At 53.6% G+C, this 20,911-nt stretch overlaps 1 protein-coding gene across 1 annotated transcript in view; it reads right to left on the reverse strand.

Moving 5' to 3' along the window:
* Positions 1-329: 329 nt before the first annotated feature.
* LOC307099276 (cytochrome P450 4F2-like) overlaps positions 330-20,911 on the reverse strand; it is a 49,202-nt gene continuing 28,620 nt past the window's right edge. The window contains exons 1-12 of the mRNA XM_079770621.1: positions 13,153-13,512; positions 11,199-11,343; positions 8,464-8,517; positions 8,246-8,373; positions 7,146-7,267; positions 6,119-6,389; positions 4,468-4,534; positions 4,158-4,287; positions 1,663-1,796; positions 1,506-1,570; positions 1,235-1,317; positions 330-570 (exon numbers count right to left, since the gene is read on the reverse strand). Coding sequence (XP_079626747.1) covers positions 393-570; positions 1,235-1,317; positions 1,506-1,570; positions 1,663-1,796; positions 4,158-4,287; positions 4,468-4,534; positions 6,119-6,389; positions 7,146-7,267; positions 8,246-8,373; positions 8,464-8,517; positions 11,199-11,343; positions 13,153-13,350 — 1,575 coding nt within the window. The 5' untranslated portion in view covers positions 13,351-13,512 and the 3' untranslated portion in view covers positions 330-392. Of the gene's footprint in view, positions 571-1,234; positions 1,318-1,505; positions 1,571-1,662; positions 1,797-4,157; positions 4,288-4,467; positions 4,535-6,118; positions 6,390-7,145; positions 7,268-8,245; positions 8,374-8,463; positions 8,518-11,198; positions 11,344-13,152 lie in introns of the transcript that reaches the window.

Genomic DNA, 20,911 nt, shown 5'->3' on the forward strand with positions numbered 1-20,911 from the left:
TGAATCTGCCTCTATGGATTCTCCGTGATTTAGAACCTCAACTGTGCCGCTCAAGCCTGTCTTTAACCCTGGGCCCCCTCCTGCTCAAACACCTCCCATGGCTCCCACCTCCCCACAGGATAAAATCCATAAGTGGTCTCTGGGAGAACTCTCCATCCGCTATCAGCGTGGAGCCCTAGGCAGAGGCAGTCAGGATCTAGGGCTCAGGGTCACTTTCCCCCCCTCCCTCTCCCCCTCCCCAAGGTATGCCCAGCCCCTGGGTCCCCACAGGCCTCAAAAGCCTCCTAGTGGCTCTCGGAGAGGCTGGGGCAGAGGAGACAGCATTTTATTGCCGGGAACCTGCAAAGGAGGTGTGTGGAGTTAAGGGTGGACCCAGCCGGGGTGGCGCAGGGTCACTGTGGGCCCGCGCTCAACGGCTCCACCCGCAGCCAAAGGCCGCCCTCGGCGCGCAGGATGAGCTCGGGCTTCCTGCGCGGCTCGGCCTCATCGCACAGGACGCGGAAGCGCAGCAGCGTGAGCGCCAGGACCACCTTCATTTCGGACATGGCGAACGTCTGCCCGATGCAGTTCCTGTGGGCGAGGGGGGAGGGAGAGGGCTCAGATGGTGTCCGGGCCGTGGCCCAAGACCCCCATCCATGCCCTGTGCCCGGGATGGGGAGGGGCTGCTGTGCCCGGGATGGGGCGGGGCTACTGTGCCCGGGATGGGGCGGGGCTACTGTGCCCGGGATGGGGCGGGGCTGCTGTGCCCGGGGTGGGGCGGGGCTGCTGTGCCCGGGATGGGGAGGGGCTGCTGTGCCCGGGATGGGGCGGGGCTGCTGTGCCCGGGATGGGGCGGGGCTACTGTGCCCGGGATGGGGCGGGGCTACTGTGCCCGGGATGGGGCGGGGCTACTGTGCCCGGGGTGGGGCGGGGCTACTGTGCCCGGGGTGGGGCGGGGCTACTGTGCACGGGATGGGAAGGGGATACCGGGATGGGAAGGGGATACCGTGCCCAGGATGGGAAGGGGATACCGTGCCTGGGAACCCATGCAGGCTGGCAGATCCCCTGGCTCCAGCCCCAAACTCGGAGCCGCACGCAGGCGGAAGCGGCTCTGAGCACATGGAACCCACCCAAACCCCTAACCTCGGGGGAGGGAAGGGAAGGAGAGGCAGGCTCTGTCCTTCTTCAATCCCCCCTTCCCGCCCTCACTGTCCTCTGGGACCTCAGCCCCAGGTCCCTGCCCCATCACCCTCACCTGGGCCCCGCAGAGAAGGGAATGAAAGCCAGAGGTGACCGCTCCTGGATCTTTTCTGGTTCGAAGCGGAAAGGGTTATAGACCTGAGGGCGAGACCAAGACAGGGCTGCTGGGTGGGGTCCCCCGACAGCCCGCCTTGGAGAGGCAGCCGGGTGTGTGATGGGGAAAGGGGGGAAGTGATGTCTGATTTGCCAGATCAGAACCCTGCTTACCCCCCCCTCCAGGTCCCCCAAAGGGAGTGGACAAGGATGAGGGAAGGGGGACACAGCACCTCAGGGTCTGGCCAGACGGATGGGTTGTGATGGGTCCCAAAAATACTGATAAGGCAGGTAACACCTGTGGGAGAGGAGGGGCCGGTCAGGAGGAGGCCCCCTGCTGAGGGGCCCCTCTTTCTGCCGGATGGGTCCTCCTCCTGTCACGGCCAGCACCTTTGGGGATGACCCTGCCGTCGGGGAGCGTGATGTCCTGGGTGCAGCAGCGGGAGATGACGGTGACCGGGGGGTGCAAGCGCAGGCTCTCCTTGATGCACATGGTCAGGAAGGGCAGCTGGGCCAGGTCGTCCCTAAGGAACCCACACAGTTATCCACTCACAGCAAAACCAGGCACACACACCCCCCTTCCCAGCTCCATGAGATCGTCTCTCTGGGTAACAAAATAAATTCCAGAGGGATCGAATATCTCCAGACTCAATAGGTTGTGTACATTAGATGTGTACAGCTTTTTGTATGTCGACCACACTTCCATAAAGTGGTTTAAAATTAAAAGAAAAGAAAATCAGTGTCACAAAAGTACTAGGGAAAATTCTAGAAGCTTTTCTGAGCAACACAACATGAGAATGCCAACCATAATAAAGGTTTACAAATTTGCATTAAAAAAATATTCTTTATGGCAAGAGAGCAAAATCAAAAGGGCAAATGAGTAAGAAAGAAAAAACACACACATCCAATATTTTACTTATCACGGTACTAGAGATAGTAGCTAATGCAGTTAGGCAAGGGATAAAAGGGGAGGAATATAAGTGAATGTGGGCGTAAATGTGCCATTTCTGGCAGATGGTGATTTCATAATTAGAAAACAAGAGAATCCACTGGAAGAGCTAAATTCTTTTTCTTTAATCCCCTTCTTTTTGTGTGATGAATTAAATTTCTAATAGCTGATATAGTTAACTGGTTCATAATTGGAAAACTACAAAACTACCCCTGAAAGGACACACAGGAAATTATTAGTGGAAATTACTCCTAGGGTGAGGATTAAGAAGAATGTTTATTTATTTTTTAAATATATTTTTATTGATTTCAAAGAGGAAGGGAAAGGAAGAGCTAGAAACACGATGAGAGAGAATCATTGATTGGCTGCCTCCTGCACACCCCCTACTGGGGATCAAGCCTGCAACCCAGGCGTGTGCCCTTGACCAGAATGGAACCCGGGACCCTTCAGTCCTCGGGCTGACACTCTGTCCACTGAGCAAAACCGACGAGGGCGGAAGTGTATTTTTATTACAAACTCTTTTGTACTCGTTTCTCTTTAACCAGGTGCATAATTGTGTTTGGAGTCTCGGTTGAAAAAGCATGAACATTTTTCTTCACCTCACAGGACTGCTGTGCTGAGCCAAGGCTTGGAGTGGAGAACATCACCTCCAAAATGCCTGTCCAGCCTCAGACCACCTCCAGCCCCTGGCCTGGCGAAGGCTCGGAACCTCCTCCCTGGGCCCCCGGCGACAGCTGGTCCTATCCAGTATGTCTCCCACACTAGCCCTAGAAAGATCTCTCTGGTACCCAGATCTGCCCTGCCCTCCTGCCCAAACACTTCCAGCGGGTCCTCGTTGTCCTTGGGTTAAAATGGAAGCCGTTAATATTGCTTTCAAAGCCTTCCACATCTCTCTCTCTCTTCTTGCCTCCCTCCCTCTCTTCCTTCCTCCTCCCTTCTCCTTTCTCTCGCCTTCCTTCCCTCTTCACCCTCCCTCTCCCTCTGCCATTCTCAATGACTCCCTCACTGGGCCCCGGGCTGTCTCTTCTTCTTCTTCTTCTTCTTTTTTTAATATATTTTATTGATTTTTTACAGAGAGGAAGGGAGAGGGATAGAGAGCTAGAAACATCGATGAGAGAGAAACATGGATCAGCTGCCTCCTGCACACCTCCTACTGGGGATGTGCCTGCAACCAAGGTACATGCCCTTGACCGGAATCGAACCTGGGACCCTTCAGTCCACAGGCCGACGCTCTATCCACTGAGCCAAACCGGTTGGGGTCGGGCTATCTCTTTTTACCTAACGGGGCCAGGTCAGTAGATACATGCAAACATCGACTGATCAGCATTCAGGGTCACAGCAGACACACTCTTTCCGCCCTCAGCCTTGCCCATCTTCCTGTCAACTCCTGCCCCTGAGCTGGGACTGTTCCCCGACCAGGCTGGGAACTCCCAGAATGCACCGAGCTGAAGATGGGAGGGCAGTGTGGCAGTGTTTGTTGAATAGGGACTGGATGGGGGAAGATTCAGGTGTAACTGGACAAGAGTTGAGTGGCTTTATGCCTAGGTGTCCCCTATGAATCCTGGACTGAACAATATGGAAGGAATTAGGAGGCAAGAGATAAGTAAATATTCAGGTTGTGAAGATATTTGAAAGGAAAAAAAAGTGATATCAGAGAGGACAGGAAGGGAGTGCAGGAGAAGCTGACTCACTGACTATGCCCTCACACATGATCACTAATTTTCTCAGCAGCCCAGATCTTTCTGTCCCAAAAGCCTGTAACTTTTTCCCTGCTATCCAAGCTGGGTACCAGACCCTGCCTCTGGACTCTGCTTCCATTCCCACTAAATGGGAGGACACAGTGACAGAATCAACAAAAAGGTCTTCCCTCTTCCCCACTTTGGGGCCAGAGCCCATGAGAGGGGCTCAGGAAGAGGCCAGGAGGACCCGCACTCACCATTCAATCTCTTGAGGCTCACGGTCGCCCAGGAGTTGTTGCACCTCCTGCCGGCAGCGCTCCTGGTATTCTGGGTGCCTTGCGAGGTTGTACAGGACCCAGGAGAGGCCGCTGGCTGTGGTGTCATGGCCTGGGAGGCAGTCAGACGGGCTTGGGTCTCAGGCACCAGAAGGTGGGCCGTGCCCTTATGCTAAGGCCCTCGGGGAGGACGGGGAGGAGTGGGAGGGATGAGGTGGTCCAGGGCCCCCTGCCAAGTCCCTGGGGTATACAGACCCCTGCCTCCTCTGTACTCCCACACTGGGACCCTCACCCTCAAACATGAAGGTGTCAGCCTCAGCTCGGATGTCCTCATCTGATAATTCCTTCCCATCTTCATCCTGGAGAGAGAGCAAGACTCCCCAAATCACTCCGGCTCTGACGGCCCCTGCGGCAATCTCTGAAGTTCCATCGTCCATTCAGAAACCGAAGCCCACACTGCACTCCTAGACCTCCCTTTCTCACCAGCACCAAGAGGCCTCGGCCCACAGGCCTCCTCCTGGCCTCGTTGCCTCCTGGTGGCGAGGGCTTTCTGGTTTTAAAAAAGTTACTGGCAACCTGGGTTACAGATGATTGAATTGCCTTGGAAATTAGAAAGTGACCGTTGCTCCAGAGCCAGTGGCTCGCATTCTAGGATGGTCATTCCAGAGGCTCTACCTTCCCTGGACATGAAGAATGGGTTATAAATCTATAGAACCTATAGTCTTTGCCTTCTCAAAGGATTTGTTTATGCTCCAAACCATAACAATCTCCTCTTCCTCCTCCTCTTCCTCCTCCTCCTCCTCCTCCCCTCTCTCTCTTCCTCCCACCATCTACTGAAGAAAGGGCAGATGTGCCAGCTGTCCCATGTAAGTTATAAGATTCAAAATGTGCAGGTACCTCTCCTGTGATGCAAGCATGGTAAACATATCATGTAGCCCTCAGAAGAATGTGGGAGCAGGGAACCAGGCCTATAGTTCTAATCTGGCTACTATTACGGCTATGAGTAATAATGGGCTGCTCTGATCCACAGTTCTGGTATCCTATCTAATAAAAGAGTAATATGCAAATTGACCATCACTCCAACACACAAGATGGTTGTCCCCATGTGGACACAAGATGGCCACCACAAGATGGCCAGCAGGGGAGGACAGTTGTGGGCAATCAGGCCAGCAGGGGAGGGCAGTTGGGAGGGACCAGGCTTGCAAGGGAGGGCAGTTGGGGGCGATCAAGCCTGCAGGGGAGGGCAGTTAGGGGTGACCAGGCCAGCAGAGGAGGGAAGTTGGGGGTGACCGGGCCTGCAGAGAAGGGTAGTTGGGGGGCACCCAGGCCTGCAGGGGAGACCAGTTGGGGGGAACCAGGCCTGCAGGGGAGGGCAGTTAGGGGTGACCAGGCCTGCAGGGGAGAGCAGTTAGGGGCAAACAGGCTGGCAGGGGAGTGGTTAGGGGGTGATCAGGCTGGCAGGCAGAAGCGGTTAGGGGCAATCAGGAAGGCAGGCAGACGAGCAGTTGGGAGCCAGCAGTCCTGGATTGTGAGAGGGATGTCCGACTGCCCGTTTAGGCCCCATCCTACTAGGATGGGGCCTAAACGGGCAGTCGGACATCCCTTGAGCGTTCCCAGATTGGAGAGGGTGCAGGCTGGGCTGAGGGACACACACCCCGTGCACGAATTTCATGCACTGGGCCTCTAGTATATATGTATATGCACTAGACTAACTTATTGGAAGTAGAATAAAACCTCAGGCCCTTCACAGTTTCAAACTTAGCAATCCCCTACAACTGCACTGCACACAGTCATCTCTAAAACTTATCCCTGACTATCCCTCCCTTCCTCAAGCACCCTCCAGGGCTCCCCAGTGCCCTCTGCATCAAATCCCAGCTCTTCAATTTGACATTTGAAATCGAGGTCCATTCTTCCTTTTCAATTCAGATGCCCAAGAAGCCCACCTTGGTCAGCAGGAGCACATCAATGAAGTCCAAAGTCTTGGTCTTGGCCTTGGCCTTCAGGAAGTCCTCCACACCCTGATCAGGGAGGGTGCGGCGCCGCTCCCGGATGACGGCGTCTGTGAAGTCGTGCACCAGGCGGCAGGCCCGGCGGAAGCGCTGTCCATCGGGAGTGAGGTAGTACAGGAAGTCGATGTACAGGAGAAGCTGATGGTGTCGTTTTGTCACAAGGGCACTGAGCTCCAAGATGGCGGCAATATATTCGCTGGGCCTCCTGCAGGATGAGGGAAGGGAGGGAAGCAACAATTTGGTTCACTTAAAGCCTGAGGTGGTCCCCCCACCAGGAGCCAGGAGCTACCTCCCCTTAGGAAACTGAGAAGCCAGGATCAGACAGCCCTGCAGATACGTGGTGGGGGTGACCCAGAAACATGATTCTCCCTGAGCGGCCTCCATGCCCCAGGCACCCAGAGCCACGGCTTAGACATCATGCTTCTCTCCTCTCTCTCCTCCCCAGTATCTGCCCTTCTCCTTCCCTAAACTCCCCACACAGCTCAGACTTCATCCTCTCCTAACTGGCCAATGGGCCCAGCCCCCTCCCTAGTCTCCTTGCATCCAAGTCAACACCATCCAATTGGTCTTCTCTAGAGTGAGATGTCCAACCAAGCTTAGCTTGGGTCACAACACGCGTCTGCTCAAACACCTTCCATGGCTCCCGGGAAGCCTCAGGATAAAGATCATACTCCACTTCTTGGCTTATTTACGGCCCAAAGATCTCACCCCTGCTAAGCCCTCTCACTTCACTTCTCACTGTTTCACACACGCTGCTCATTCCAGACTCCTGGCCTTTAGCAAACGGTTCTATCTACCTGAAGGGATCACTCTTTCTCATTCCCCTTCCCCTTGTCCTTCAATGTCCAGCCCTGACCCACCTCCTCCAGGAAGGCCCTTATGATTGCCCTGGTCAGTATCCCCCTCCACCTACTCCCTTGGGCCCGTGGCTCATGCTCCCAGGCTCTGGGAAGAGACTCACTCCTGGCAATTGCTGTCAAAACTGAAGACACATTTCTGCAGACTGTCCAGGGTCATGAGGCTGATGTGTTCAAACATGTCCAGACGAGTGCTGCCCTCTGAGACCAGGCGCTTCCACTTGGCCTGGACAGAGAAAGGGCACAGAGCTGAGGCTTCCCTGAGCCCTTCCCCAACCCAACCACCTGGATGGAGCCCCCAGACCCTGCCTCTTGGTCCTCTGCCCCAGGCACCCATCCCCAGGGAGGACCAGGCTTGAGTGGGAGTATAAGCTATTACTCTTAGGGCATGAAGAGCCCATGGCTGGGAGGCAGGGGACCCGGGTCCAAGGTTTACACTCTTTACAATGTGGTTTTTCAACAACTACCATTAGGAGTTGGAACCTATTGCACCGCCATTTAGTTCTGTGCTGGCCTTTTGTCTTGCGTTGGCCAATAGACTGGTGAGAATGAGGAGGTGTTGATCCTAATCCAGGATCTCAAGAGGGATTGCAGCCACCTCTCAATCTCTTGGAACCCTGCCTCTGCCATGTGGACAGCCTGAGATGCCCAGGAAGGAGAGAGAGAGAGAATCCCATGAAACCAAGCCTCGTTGTCCCAGCTGAGAGCTTCCTAGGTCAGCATGCAGCCAGTCGAGGCCCAATCTCATGAAAGGACTGAGCTCAGAGCAGCAGAGTTGCCCCACAGCTGACCATAGGTAATGAGTAACCACAGCCACACCCAGAAGACCCCCTCCAATGGACTCCCGGGCTTGTTGGCCAATAATAACCCTTATTGTTTTGAAGTGGTTTGTTACTCAACAATAACTAGTGTGCAATATTCATCATTCTCATCCATCATGTCTCAGAGCTCCAAGGCTTCTGTGGGGGAAACATGGAAACTAAAGCCTTCTGAACACCTACTGTGTGTCAGGGACATGACTCCATTATATCATCATCACACTACGAAATTATTCCAATTTTACAGCTGAGGAAACTGAGGCTCAGGAAGGAAGAGCAATGGCCCAAAATCTACCCAGAAGAGTCAGAATTCCAGTCAAGATGCCTCTGAGCCCCCAGTACCCCCGAGGCTCCACTGAGACCCTGACTGAGTTCAAGAGGCTCACATGCATGATATTCGCGCTGTCATTGAAGATCTTCATGTAGGGCTTCAGGATGTTGAAGTGGAAGGCGGGGGTCAGCAGGCGGCGGTGGTGGCTCCACTTGTCACCAGCACTCAGCAGAAGCCCATCCCCTAGCAGAGGCAGCCACGGGGAGTGGGCAAGTAGCACTTCCCCTGGTCCCCCAAGGGTGTGCCCAACCTGCTCCACCCTCAGTTACTCACCCAGCCAGGGCTTCAGAGAGCTGTAGAAGACCATGTCCTTGGGGGCGATGGCAGCTGACATGAATGAGGACCATCAGGACCGTGGAGGGGGGGAGGAGAGGGACTTTTGACGTGGGGAGGGGGCTCCCAGCCAGGGGTCTGCATTCCCGCTCCAAACCCAGCATAGCAGAAATAGGACAAGGGCAGAGGAAATGACAAGGAGCGGGGAGGCGAGGGGGCACCAGACCAGGCTGCAACACAGAGCAGAGCAAAGGCAGAGCCCAAAGACACACTTCTACATGCTTAGACGCATCTTAACATGGCACAACATGTTTTAGCATGCCTTGACGTGGCTCCTACATGGTCCAACATGCTCTACACACCCAAACACAGCGCAACACTCTACAAAATGCCTTTACATGGGCCTCAGACACCCCATCTTCCCCAGCACTCTCTGATATCTGCTGGGACATCTGACATGGCCCCAACATGTTTTAACATGTCCTGACATGGCTCAAACAAGCATGACAGACCCTGGCATGATGCAACATATTCTGACATGGAATCAAAGACAATCTGTCATGGCTTCAGTGTGTCCCACAGACATCCCCAGATAGTATTTGAATATGGTCCCATTAATGTCACAGATGTGAACCAGGTGTGACCCAGGCATACGTTAGGACCTGCCTTAACAAGACTCACATAAGGTCTCAGACATTTCTTAGAGGGACCCTGGGTCTCAGACATCAGACAGATCCAGAGCATGGCCCAGACATGATCAGCAGCAAAACCAGACAATCTCAAATGGCATCTCAGACAAGCACCACCAGACAGTCCCCAACATGCCTCAGAGGCACTGGCCAAGCTGAGCCCCAGACATGACTGAGGCCAGCTCCATTTGATCCCAGGTATAAACATGTATCAGCTATCACTAGGACACACGTGGAAACATAAATGTGACCAGGGATGGGCATTCAGAAGATGTCACCCCGGTGTGAACAGACATGACTAGAGGTGGGGCAGGTGGGGGTCCAAGTGAGACAGAGGCAGTGGCGTCTCCGCCACGGCCCCTCCCGTCTGCACCCGGGTCACCTGCCCAGCTGGAGGCAGCACAGAGACCAAGCTGTGGTCAGAGGGGTGTCTACCTGGAGCAAAGAGCACAGGTTTGATGTAGGTGGGATGGAAGATTCGAACGACCGCATACCAGGGCCCCACCCACCAGCCGCACACATCCCCATAGGTGCTCGCCAGGCCCTGTTCGTACAGCAGACCTTCCTCTGAGCTCCGAATCTGGAGAGGAACAAAGAGGACCCAGTTCACACTGTAAAGGGGGCCAAGAGAAGACTCTTATCCAGCAGGTCATCCTCCTCCTGGGGTCCCTCCCCATACCCTCAACACTCAACACTCAGGGTCTTTTCTCATTTGGATTCCAAGCACCACATTCACCTGGCTTCTCTTCTGTCCCCGTTTTCTAGATAAGGAAACCGAGGCTCTGAACAGCAACGTCACTTATCCGTGGTCTCCCAGACAGTAGGTGGGATGCCTGAGACCTGAGCCCGGGTCTGTCTGAATCCAGGACCTGCGTTCCTAACTATTGAGCTTCGTTGAACTCCAAAACAATGACTCTGAGAACCCTATGCCTGCCACGACGGGGCAACGAGAGTGGCAGTGGCTGAGTGAGGAACTGGGCCACGCCAGGCAGATTAGAGTGAATCCTGCAGCCTTTCCTGGAACTGTTGGGAATAAGCTCGCTTTTCCACGGGGGTTGAGCTTCTGGGATTCATCTTTACCAGCATGCGAGTGAAGGGCTCAGAGAGGAAAACAGAACTAAAAAACGAAGGCAGATTCCTGAGGACATTCTTTGACACCTGGATCCAGCTGTGCCTGAAGGCAACCTTCGTGGACTGGACGGTCCATTGAGTCCCTTTCTTGGCTTAGACCACACAGGGTTGAGTTTCCACCACTCAGAACGGCAAGAGACCTCAGCGGTCAGTGAGAACTGGAGTCACCAGAATGTTGGTGTCAGAGCCCAGCTCTCTGTCAAATGCTGCTTTTCCCCCGGCTTGGCCTCAAATATCTGGGGGTGAGAAGAGTAGAAAGCAAAGGACCAGACCCGGGCGGGGGTGGGCTCTCCTTGGGGCGATTCCTGGATGAGCTGCAGGATGGGGTAGAAGGAACCGACCCACCAGAGGTGGGCATCACAGAAATAGCAAGCCCTCATTGCTCTGGGCCTGGAGGGAGCGGAGCAGGGGCAGGTCTGGGATGCGGGGCCTGGGATGCTAGCAATGCCTACTGCTCTCCTCTACCCTCTGCTTTAAAAACTTTCTCCTCGTTGTTCCGGACCCGGTTCCAGCAACTCCTCCTCCAGGAGGCCTTCCAGGCTCCTCCAGGAGAGACCCTGCTTCTCTTCTGGGCTGCACAGCCTGCCTCTGGCCGATTCCGGACCACACCCGGTCGGGGATCCCTCGTCCTGATTCGTCTCCTCAAGATTGGGAGCTCCTGCTCCAGACAGAACCTTGGATTGAAGCCTCTAGGGGCCGCAGGGGTGCCCGGGACACCAGGTCAGAAGCAGATGGCATGAGGGGGAGGAGGTGGTGAGATGCAGGTTTGAATACTTGGAAAAAAAGAGGAAGATGCTAAGAGAAAAGAGGGCAAGAGGGCCAGGTCCTGCAGGGGCTGCACCGAAGCTTGGCAGGGAGGGGCAAGAAGCCCCAGATGTGCCAGGGCGCCCACCACCACAAGCTCTGTGTGGGTACCTGAGGCGTTGGTGAGAGCCCGGACCATGTCAGGGTGGCACAAAATGACGAGGGGGTGGATGGGGCCCTGCCAGGTCATAAATCCCTGGGGGTAGGTGGCCAGCAGCTGAGTTACGTCCTTCATGCCCTGCTCTGTGGGGGTGACCTGAAAGCAAGGCAGGGTTGTCACACCCCGAAGGAGCCACAGCAGCTCCCCCCCCCCCCCGCCCCGCCCAGCCCGCTGCCTGCAGCCTCTGCAATGGAGAGTGTGTCCGGATTTTGCCTGGATGGGATAATCTGCTCCTCCTGCTCCTTCCCCCTCAGGGCTCCTTCCCCCAAGAAGGTGGGTTCTGGAGGCCTCCCCAAGCCGTCAGGGTGCACCCAGAGCACAGGGAGAGGACATGTTCTCTGCCCACCAGATTCCCAGGGACAGATATGAACTCTGCTCATCAATGAGGAGGGCGTTTCCCACCTTTGAGCCCCTTCTGCCGGCCAGGCTCCGTGTATAGTGCGTCCTGCCTATCTATCATCTACCTATCTATCATCTACCTATCTATCTATCTATCATCTATCATCTCTCTATCATCTCTCTATCATCTCTCTATCATCTATCTATCATCTATCTACCATCTATCTATCATCTATCATCTATATTTATCTATCTATCATTTCTCTATCATCTATCTATCATCTATCTATCTATCTATCATCTATCTATCTATCATCTATCTATGTATCTACCATCTATCTATCATTATCTATCTATCATCTATCTATGTATCTATCATCTATCTATCTATTTATCTTTTATCTAACATAGTGCATCAAGTCTGTCAATTTGTGCATCTACCTATGTACCTATCTAATAGTGGATTCTGTCTGTCTATCTATCACCTATTATCTACCTACCTATCACAGTTCGTCCTGTCTATCTATCTCTCTTCAAACTCAGCTGAGGTCACACAGCAAGAGGGGCTGGAGGAGACAGGGCGACCAAGGCCAGCGCCCACGGCTGAGCTGCAGAGGGGGAGTTGGAACGGCGGGAACTTCCATTCCAAGACCCAGAATCTCAGGCAACCTTCATGCTGAGCTTGGGAATGTCCTCTGGTGAACGTGGCCACAGTGAGCAGCGAAATCACAGGATGTCCTTCCCCAAGCTGCAGTTCTCATTCCAGGCAGGATAGGAGAGCTGTACTCATCCCTCGCTGGTCCGGGGGGAGGGGGGAGCTGGATATCCATCCCTTTGGCCTTGACTGAGGGGGGGTGATGGCAAATTCGCCACTTAGGGACTCAAACATTGGTAAGTGCCTGATGTACGCCAGCCCCGGGGCTGTGAGCTGCAGATAACCATCAAGCTGGAGACCCAGATAATAAGTAATTAGACAATTGACTGTATAATTAAAAAGAAGCAGGACCAAGTCAAAGGTCAAAGTCTGGGGTGTGGCAGGAGTTGAAGAAGGCTTCCAAAAAGAGAAATGAGTGGCCAGCTTTAGCCAGGTTGTGCAACAGGCTCCTTGAGACATCTTAGGAGAGAAGAGGAAGGGAAGAGGACGGTATGCCAGGAAGATGAGGGGACGGGGAGCTGTGCCCCTGTGGGTGGGGGTGAGCAGACACGGAAATGAGCCAGACAGGGAGCAAACCCTGGACAGTGCCCCTGAGTTGTCTGAAGGCTCGCTGTGGACACCGGGAGTCCTGGGGGCGGGCAGCTCTGTGCAACCCACCCTGGGAGCCCCTCAGAGGTGCACTAATGTGGGGAAGGCAGACGGAAATGGACCCAAAGCAGGGAGAGGGTAAGGATGTGGGGAAGGCCTGGGATGGCAGAGAGGAGGAATGAGTGAGAAAAGAGGGGCTCCCCTTGACCCCCCTCACTTCTCTGCTGTCCTAGACCCTACCCCAACCCCTAAGCCCCATTGCCAACCCCTTGGGGAGTCCATCTACCCTAATACCCAAGACTCGCTTTGCTGCCCACACTCACCATGCCCAGGTGACCCCAAAACCAGTTCCGCATTGGGGGCTGCGGGAAACATCGGAGGCGAAGAGAGGTGTCATAGATGGTGTAGGTCCAGGCCAGGAAGCGGGCCAGGAGCCAGGAGGCTCCCAGCAGCAGCAGGAGCAGCCACGGGGAGGCTGCCAGGGGCCCCAGTCCCAGCCAGGACAGGCTCAGCTGCAGCATCCTGCAGGGCAGGCAGCGGGTGAGCTCCTGAGGCCCAGGACGGGGCCGTAATGGGGAGCTCAGAGGCAGAGACCCGCTTACAGAGGGAGAGGGCCCAGGGTGTAAGAGTTAGGGGCAGGTGACAGGGCATGGGGGCTCAGGAGGGAAGGGAGACCCAGGGAAATACAGAGGAAGAGCCAGAGAGGGAGAGAGAGAGACAGAAAGAGGGAGAGACAGAGAGTTAAGTTACCCACTGTTATCCACCCAACTCCCAGGCCAGCTCTCCCTGGAGCCACCCCGGCCTTGAGCAACACCTCTCCCCACCCTGGACCAGGACCCTCAGCTCCCTGACCCCGAGACTGGCACCTTCTGTCTGAAGCAGCTAGTTCCACACAACCTCCTCTCCCCTCCTCCTGGGAAGTCTTTGACCCCGGTGTCTGACCTGGGGGAGGCCAGGAGAGGCTGGGCTAAACCAACCAATCCCCAAACACCTGCTTCTCTCCACCCCAATTGGCACTGGCCCAAATAGAGGGTGGGGAGGAGGCCTACAGAGTTGTCAACATAGGCCTAGAACTGGCTCAGGGTCACACAGGGTGAACACTGGATCCTCAGGACTCAGCATCCCCCAGCGGGGGGTCAAGGGTAGGTTGTGGGTAGGCAAAGTTGACTCTGGGCCCCCAAGTGTACTGCCTCCCCTACCCTCGCGAGACCAGGGTGTGGCGGGTAAAAGCTTGAACTTTACTGTTGAGTTGCCAGGTGAGCCTTGTCCCAAACATCTGCCGGGCTGCTCTCTCCAAGCTTGGCATGCACAGCTAGCTTCTCGGCCCAGAGCTTGGCGTGCACAGCTTCTCGGCTCAGAATCATGAAACTCAGAGCAGAAGCCTCTGGCCTCCGGGCGGGCGCACAGCCTGACAGGAATTAAAGTCCTGCCTCCAAACAGCCGGGGGCCTGGACTGAGACCCGCCTGCTGTGAAGAGAAACCAGCAAACAGCCTGGCTGGAAACTGTCCCATGGGATTCAGGATTCAGGGCGGGAAGGAGCCAGAGGGGAGAGGGCACCAGGAGGCGAGAGGGTAAGTCTGAGGGGTCCTGACAGGGGAGGGCAGACTGGGAGACGCTGAGTGAGTTTAACCCTGCCCTTGGTCTGAATGATGGCTGTGCCGGCCCCCTCTGGGATCAGTCTTCCATCTGGGATGGTGATTGAGGTCTTGAGGGGGAGACAGAGGAGGGTTCCACAGGAAGGAGGGAAGGATCGGGAGCCCCAAAAGAGTTGGAGTGAAGGGGACCAGCTGACAGCTCGTACTTGTGCTGCTGTGTACAGTACCCCACGGAAAGCAAACCCACTCTGCTCAAAAGACTGTGTGTACAGTGTGCCTACTGTGTACTGGATACCTCAAAGAACATTCATACTCAGTGCCAGGTACTCTACATAAAGTGTGCCTACTATGTGCCAGGTGCTCTATACAATGCACAACTACTATGTGCCAGCTACTCTCCACAGAGTGTGCCTACTGTGTACTAGGTAATTTAAAAAGCATGCTTATTGTGTGTCAGGTGCACTACATAAAGTGTGCCTACTATGTGTCGGGTGTGCTATATAAAGTGCATCTACTGTGCATCTAACAAATACTGTCTGCCATATGCTAAGTGTTGTACATAAAGCATGTCTACTGTATGCTGGGCACGCTCCATGATGCATGCCTACTAAGTGCCAGGAGCTCCAGATAAAGCACACCTACTGCATGCAGGGTACTCCACATAAAGCATGCCTGCTGTGTGCCAAACATTTTACATAAAAAAGTGCCTACTGAGTACTCAACCTACTATATAAAGCATGCCTACTATGTGCTGGTTACTCATATAAAATGCTCCTTCTCTGCATCAGGTGCACCACATAACGTAAACCTATTACGTGCCAGATGTTCTGCCTGCAAGGCGAGGCACCTCCCCTCGCCTCAGCTGTGTGGGCCAGAGCCCTGGGGGTCAGGCAGAGAGGCCCAGGTCACAGCATCCCCAGGAGGGAAGAGCCTGTTTAACATAAGAGCAAACTGAAGCTCAGTTGTAGAGCTGGAAGGAGCCCGGGTCTGTCCTACTCCCAAGCCCAAGCCTGTCCCTCTGCAATGCTCCTCCAGCCCCATCCATAGGGGACTATGCCTTACGAACCCAGGGACCTTTATCGTGGGGAAGCTCAGGCAATATGGTGACTCCAGAGGGGAGGTAGCTTGAGGCCCTTGCATCTCGATGTGGGTTATCCTCTCAGTGGACCTAATGCTCCACTCCTGGCCCTCCCCTGATCCCGTCCAGAACTGCCCTGGGAGTGGTCTCAGGTACGGGAGGGCTTGAGGGGTGGGGGTCCTGGTAGAGCTACTGAGCAGAAGAGTGGGGGAAAGAGAGTCTTCCTGGCACTGGTAGAATGTTGGGGAGGCTCCAAACCTCCTCCCCGCTCCCACTGGTTGGGGATTAAGGTCCTAGAGTCCTCAGTGAAGTGGGGTACACCCTCCCCCCCCGCAATCTCCTCCACTCCACAGGGGCAGAATTCACCTGCTGGCACGTTCATCCACAAGCGGGTCAGGGGGCAAGACCGTGATGAACGAGGCAGAGTGCTGGGACACACAGGACACAGAGCCCCCGGTGCCCAGAGGGGCTCAGCTCACTGCGGATCTGCTGTGTGCAGGGACGGGCAGGCAACGCAGAGCAGGCGTGGCAGCCGCCCCCAGGATTTGAGAACATAAGCCACTGAATCTGTTGCAAGCCCTTTAGGTATAGTAGCCTTTTGTTTTTCCATTTCACAGATGAGGAAACTGAGGCTGAATTCCATTTGAGTGCCTTGCCCAGAGTCACACAGCTGGTGGGGCCAGACTGCACACCAGGCTTCACATGGGGTGCCCTGAACCAGTAAGCCGTGCCCCTTCACGTCTGGAAGGGGGCATTGCATTCGTGCCCCCTCCGAGGCGGTGGGAATGATTAAAAGAGGCTGTGAGTGGAAGAGGAAGGGCTCAGAGACGCTAGTCATTGTTATTGTTGTTGTTACTGCACTTGTGCAACCATCCACCAGCCCTGCAATATTACCCCCGTGAGCCCATTCTTACAGAAAAGGAAGCAGAGACTCAGAGAGGTGAAGCGCTTGCTCCAGCCTTGCAGCCAATGAGGTCACCATGACAGCAAAGCTTGGTACATAGTAGGTGCTCATTAAACACCCGGGGGAGAAAGTGAGCTTTGCAGCCATGAACTCTAAGACTTGGCCACTCCAAGTGTGGTCCCCAGACCTCCGCCATCCGGATCACCTGGGAGCTCACAGGGAATGCAGGATCTAAGCGTCCTGGCCCAGAAATACTGCCTGAGAACTGAATCCCAATGGGGGTGTGGTGTACTATACACTCCAAGTTTCAAGACATGTGGCGTTAAGGCCCCCCAAATCTGGGTTCTACGAGGGATACAGGGAAGGAGTGCGTTTACCTCTCTGATTCACGGGGGTCTTTTCAGTTATAAATTGGCGGGGGGGGAATCTACACCCCCTGGGGCTTTTTATGCAACCATCTGTTCATCGAACACCTTGTCTGTGCTGGGCACTATTCTAGGCAAAGGGATACAGCAGTGAGCACGGCGGACATCGTCCCTGGTGTCAAGGGGCTCACAGCTCGTGCAGAGATGGGCGATGATCAAACAAATGATCAGGACATGTCAGACAGTGGTCAGTGATGGGCCAGGGGTCAGGGTGAGCAGAGACCTGAACCAAGAGGGCGGGCCTCCAGGGGCAGGCACGGCATGGGACACCCGGGCTACACAAAAAGGCAATTGGTTCCTGTCCCTTTGACACCGGGGCTGAGAGCACTAACCTATGAAACCACGCAGTGGGTCCTTAGAAAGGCCAAGGTGGGCAGCAGAATCTGGGCCCAAACTGAAGCTGTTAAGTGGGTGTTGGACTTTCACGAGCCATGACCAAGAACGCAAACCCCAGCAGGGCTCTGCAGCCATCACGAGGGCAGCGTCTATAGGTCTGGGGCTCCCTCAGTTCCCGGGTCAGGTGATAGAAGGGGAAAGGATGCCTCAGGTGGGGACTTCACTCTGAGCCTGATGAGGCTGGAGCGTCCCTCGGGGTAAAGGTCTCAGCTTCCACATAACACAAGCCTCCGGGCTTATGAGGTGTCCCTCCGCCACTGTGGAGGCAGGGGAGCCACACAGGGAAAGGGAGAGCCTGGTCCTTCCCCCAGAGCCAGGCAATGGGCAAGTGTGTGTCAGGTCAGTGGTGGCAGGCCTTGCGTGAGTGACCAGCTTCAGGCACAGCCAGTCACCCCTCTGAGCCTCAGTCTTCATATCTGCAAAACGGGCCTGATTAAACCTCCACAGTGCAAGCGTTCTATCAGACCCAGGCAGAAAGAGTAGTGATATATGAAAGCCCTAGCCAGTTTGGCTCAGTGGATAGAGTGCCAGCCCATGGACTGAAGGGTCCCAGGTTCGATTCCAATTAAGGGCACGTGCCTCAGTTGCAGGCTCGATCCCTGGCCCTGGGTGCCTGTGCAGGAAGCAACCAATCAATGTGTCTCTCTCACATCGATGTTTCTCTCTGTGTCTCTCCTCATCCCTTCCACTCTCTGTAAAAAAAAAAAAAAAAAAAAAAAAAATTCAATGGAAAAATATCCTCGGGTGAGGATTTACACACACACAAAAAAAAAGTGATATATAAAGGAAATATTTTTTGGCACCATGGGTAGATAGTGAGAAGCTAGGAAAATTTCGAAGCAAGAGGAATAGGGAAACTGAGACAAGAAAATTAAACAAGGCCAAATAGTTTAGGGAGCTTGCAGCTAGCTTGTCAATAACAAGTCATCATCTCCCTCAAACCAAGGACACTTGAGAGCAAATGGGTAAATACCTCTCCTCACTAAAGAATGCAGGAGGGGAGTGGGAAGCTCAATGCCCCTTCTCTGACCAGAGAATACATAGCGTAAGTCACCCAGGAACTGCCTGGGCAGGTGCGGGAAGGAAAGACGAGGGAGAACTAAAAGCCTGTCTCAATACACGCAGAAGTCAGCTGTTTGAGGGGATCCGGCTGGGGGGTGGGGGGGGGAGGGGACAGTTTTATTTCTCTTCCTAAACTGTGAAGCCAGCAGTCTCCGGGCTTATCAAGATAAAATTACTAGGTGCTTCTCATAAATTCTGGGAAAACCATAACCAAGGAAAAGGGGAGACCTCGAGAGTTCATCGGTACCAGGATATCTATCAGAGGAATTTAAAACTCTAGACCAGGGGTCCTCAAATTTTTTAAACAGGGGGCCAGTTCACTGTCCCTCAGACCGTTGGAGGGCCGGACTATAGTTTAAAAAAAAAACTATGAACAAATTCCTATGCACACTGCACATATCTTATTTTGAAGTAAAAAAAACAAAACGGCAAAGACACCCGCATATGGCCCGCGGGCCGTAGTTTGAGGACGCCTGCTCTAGACACAGAGGGTAGATAACCCCTTGAACTCCCACCAGACTCGCTTTTCCAAACTAGTTGGGAAAGCCCATCTGAGCCCCAGCTCAGATGTAGTTTAGTAGATTGGTTTGCCTTGCTTCCTTAATAAATTTGCTTGCTTTAATTTTTTAATAAATTGGCTTTATCGCAACACAATCATCCGGAGTCACTCATTTGAATTCATTCATACGGGAAGACAAGATCCGAGGAGGGGCGTCCATCTCCCTCTGACTCGGGACTGTCCAGTCACACCTCTGTGGTGTCTGTGAGAGGTGGCTGGGACACACGCAGGGACCGGAGGGCATTGTGCTAAGTGAAATAAGCCAGACAGAGAAAGACAGATGCCATATGTGACTTATCTATGATCTCACTTATATATTACAAAATTCTATACATGGACTCTAAAAAACAAACAAAAAAGAACTAAGATACAGAGAATGTATTGGTGGCTGCCAGAGGTGGGGGAGGGGGGTAAGAGGTGGGGAAAATGGGTGAAGGGAGTGAGTCAAAGGGTACAAACTTCCAGATATAACATAAATAAATCCTGAGCATGTGATGTACAGCATGGTGAGTACAGTTAATAATAATGTATTGCATATTTGAAAGTTGCTAAGACAGTACATCTTAAAAGTTCTCATCACAAGAATAAAATTCTGTGACTTGTGTGTGGTGGATGTTAACTAGACTTAGTGTAGTGATCATTTTACAATGTATACAAATATCCAGTCATTATGCTGTACACCTGAAACAAATAAGCTATTGTGTTCATGAATTCTCAATAAAAAAGTGAAATGTGAGTAGTGGTCTCATCCTCATATAAAATGTCTGCTTGTGCACGTGTTTGCATATACACTGGAAAACTTCCAGAAAATTCATGCATCACCGTGGAACTGGAAGAATTGGAGTCTTTGCCCCTGTAATGAATTATGTCTTCAATGCTTCTCCCCACACACCTAGTTGCTATAACGTTTATCACTAAAACATAATTTTTAAAAGAAATAGGAAGTTGGCGCAGTGGGGGACACACAGTTAGCACACAAAGCAGATGAGCAGTTCCTGTTTTGTGTTGCGATGACGCCACACAGCCTGCGGTATCTCCAGAGTAAGTATGCAGGCATCTGCTGGCTTGAGTTCCACCTTTCCTTTCCAGCCAGTGGAAAAGATTATGGATGAAAAAGGGCTACTTACCAAACCTGACAAGCTCAGGGGAGGCCTGCATGGTGGACCTTACAAACTCAGAGATGCCAAGTAACCACATAGAATGATCCTATATAATAAAGAGCTAATATGCAAATGGTTGTCATGCCCTCAGACACCCAACAGTGGGGAGAGAGGAATGGGGACCAGCCAGGCTGCAGCCCAGGAGAGGGACAAGCGACCCACCCTGTGGTCCCGGGCACCAGCGCCTGCGGCTGCGACCCAGGAGAGGGACAAGCTGCTCGCCCTGTGGTCCCCTGCGGCTGCAAAGCTGGCCCGGGTCCTGGGTGCCTGTGGCCGGCCAGAGGGAGGAAAACCCGGGTCCAGGGCGATCAGGCAGGCAGGCAGGCGAGTGGTTAGGAGCCAGCGGTCCCAGATTTTGAGAGGCAGTCGGACATCCCCCGAGGGGTCCTGGGTTGGAGAGGGTGCAGGCCGGGCTGAAGGACCCCCCCCATGCACGAATTTTGTGCACTGGGCCTCTAGTATGAACATAAAATTCCTAACTAAAAGCAGGTTGTGGCAGATAGTCACATCCAGGACCTGCAGTTTCCTTGACGAAAGGTCAGTCTTTACCTTAAGTGAGCCTATTGTCTTTTTCTCTAAGATAACAGACCTTTGAAATGTCAGAGTAATCTTCTTTTCCAGAACCCTCACAGAACCCTCATTGTTATCTTGTTCCCTAAATACTATCTTAACATGCTATAAATGTTAATTATTAACTCTCCTGTTCCTACCAATGTAAAAGAAGTGTCTCTCTGTTTTACCTTTTAATCAATCCCAGAAATTTCCCAGCTTTGCTTTCTCCTACCCCCTTAACCTGCCACCAATGGATTGCATGTTACCCTCCTTACACCTTCGCCTTTGACTGTAATGCATAAAATAAGCTGTAAAACTGCCATTTTCCGGAGCATTTTCTCAATCCGTCG

Source organism: Cnephaeus nilssonii (genome assembly GCF_951640355.1).
Source record: "Cnephaeus nilssonii genome assembly, chromosome: 5".
NCBI lineage: Eukaryota > Metazoa > Chordata > Mammalia > Chiroptera > Vespertilionidae > Cnephaeus > Cnephaeus nilssonii.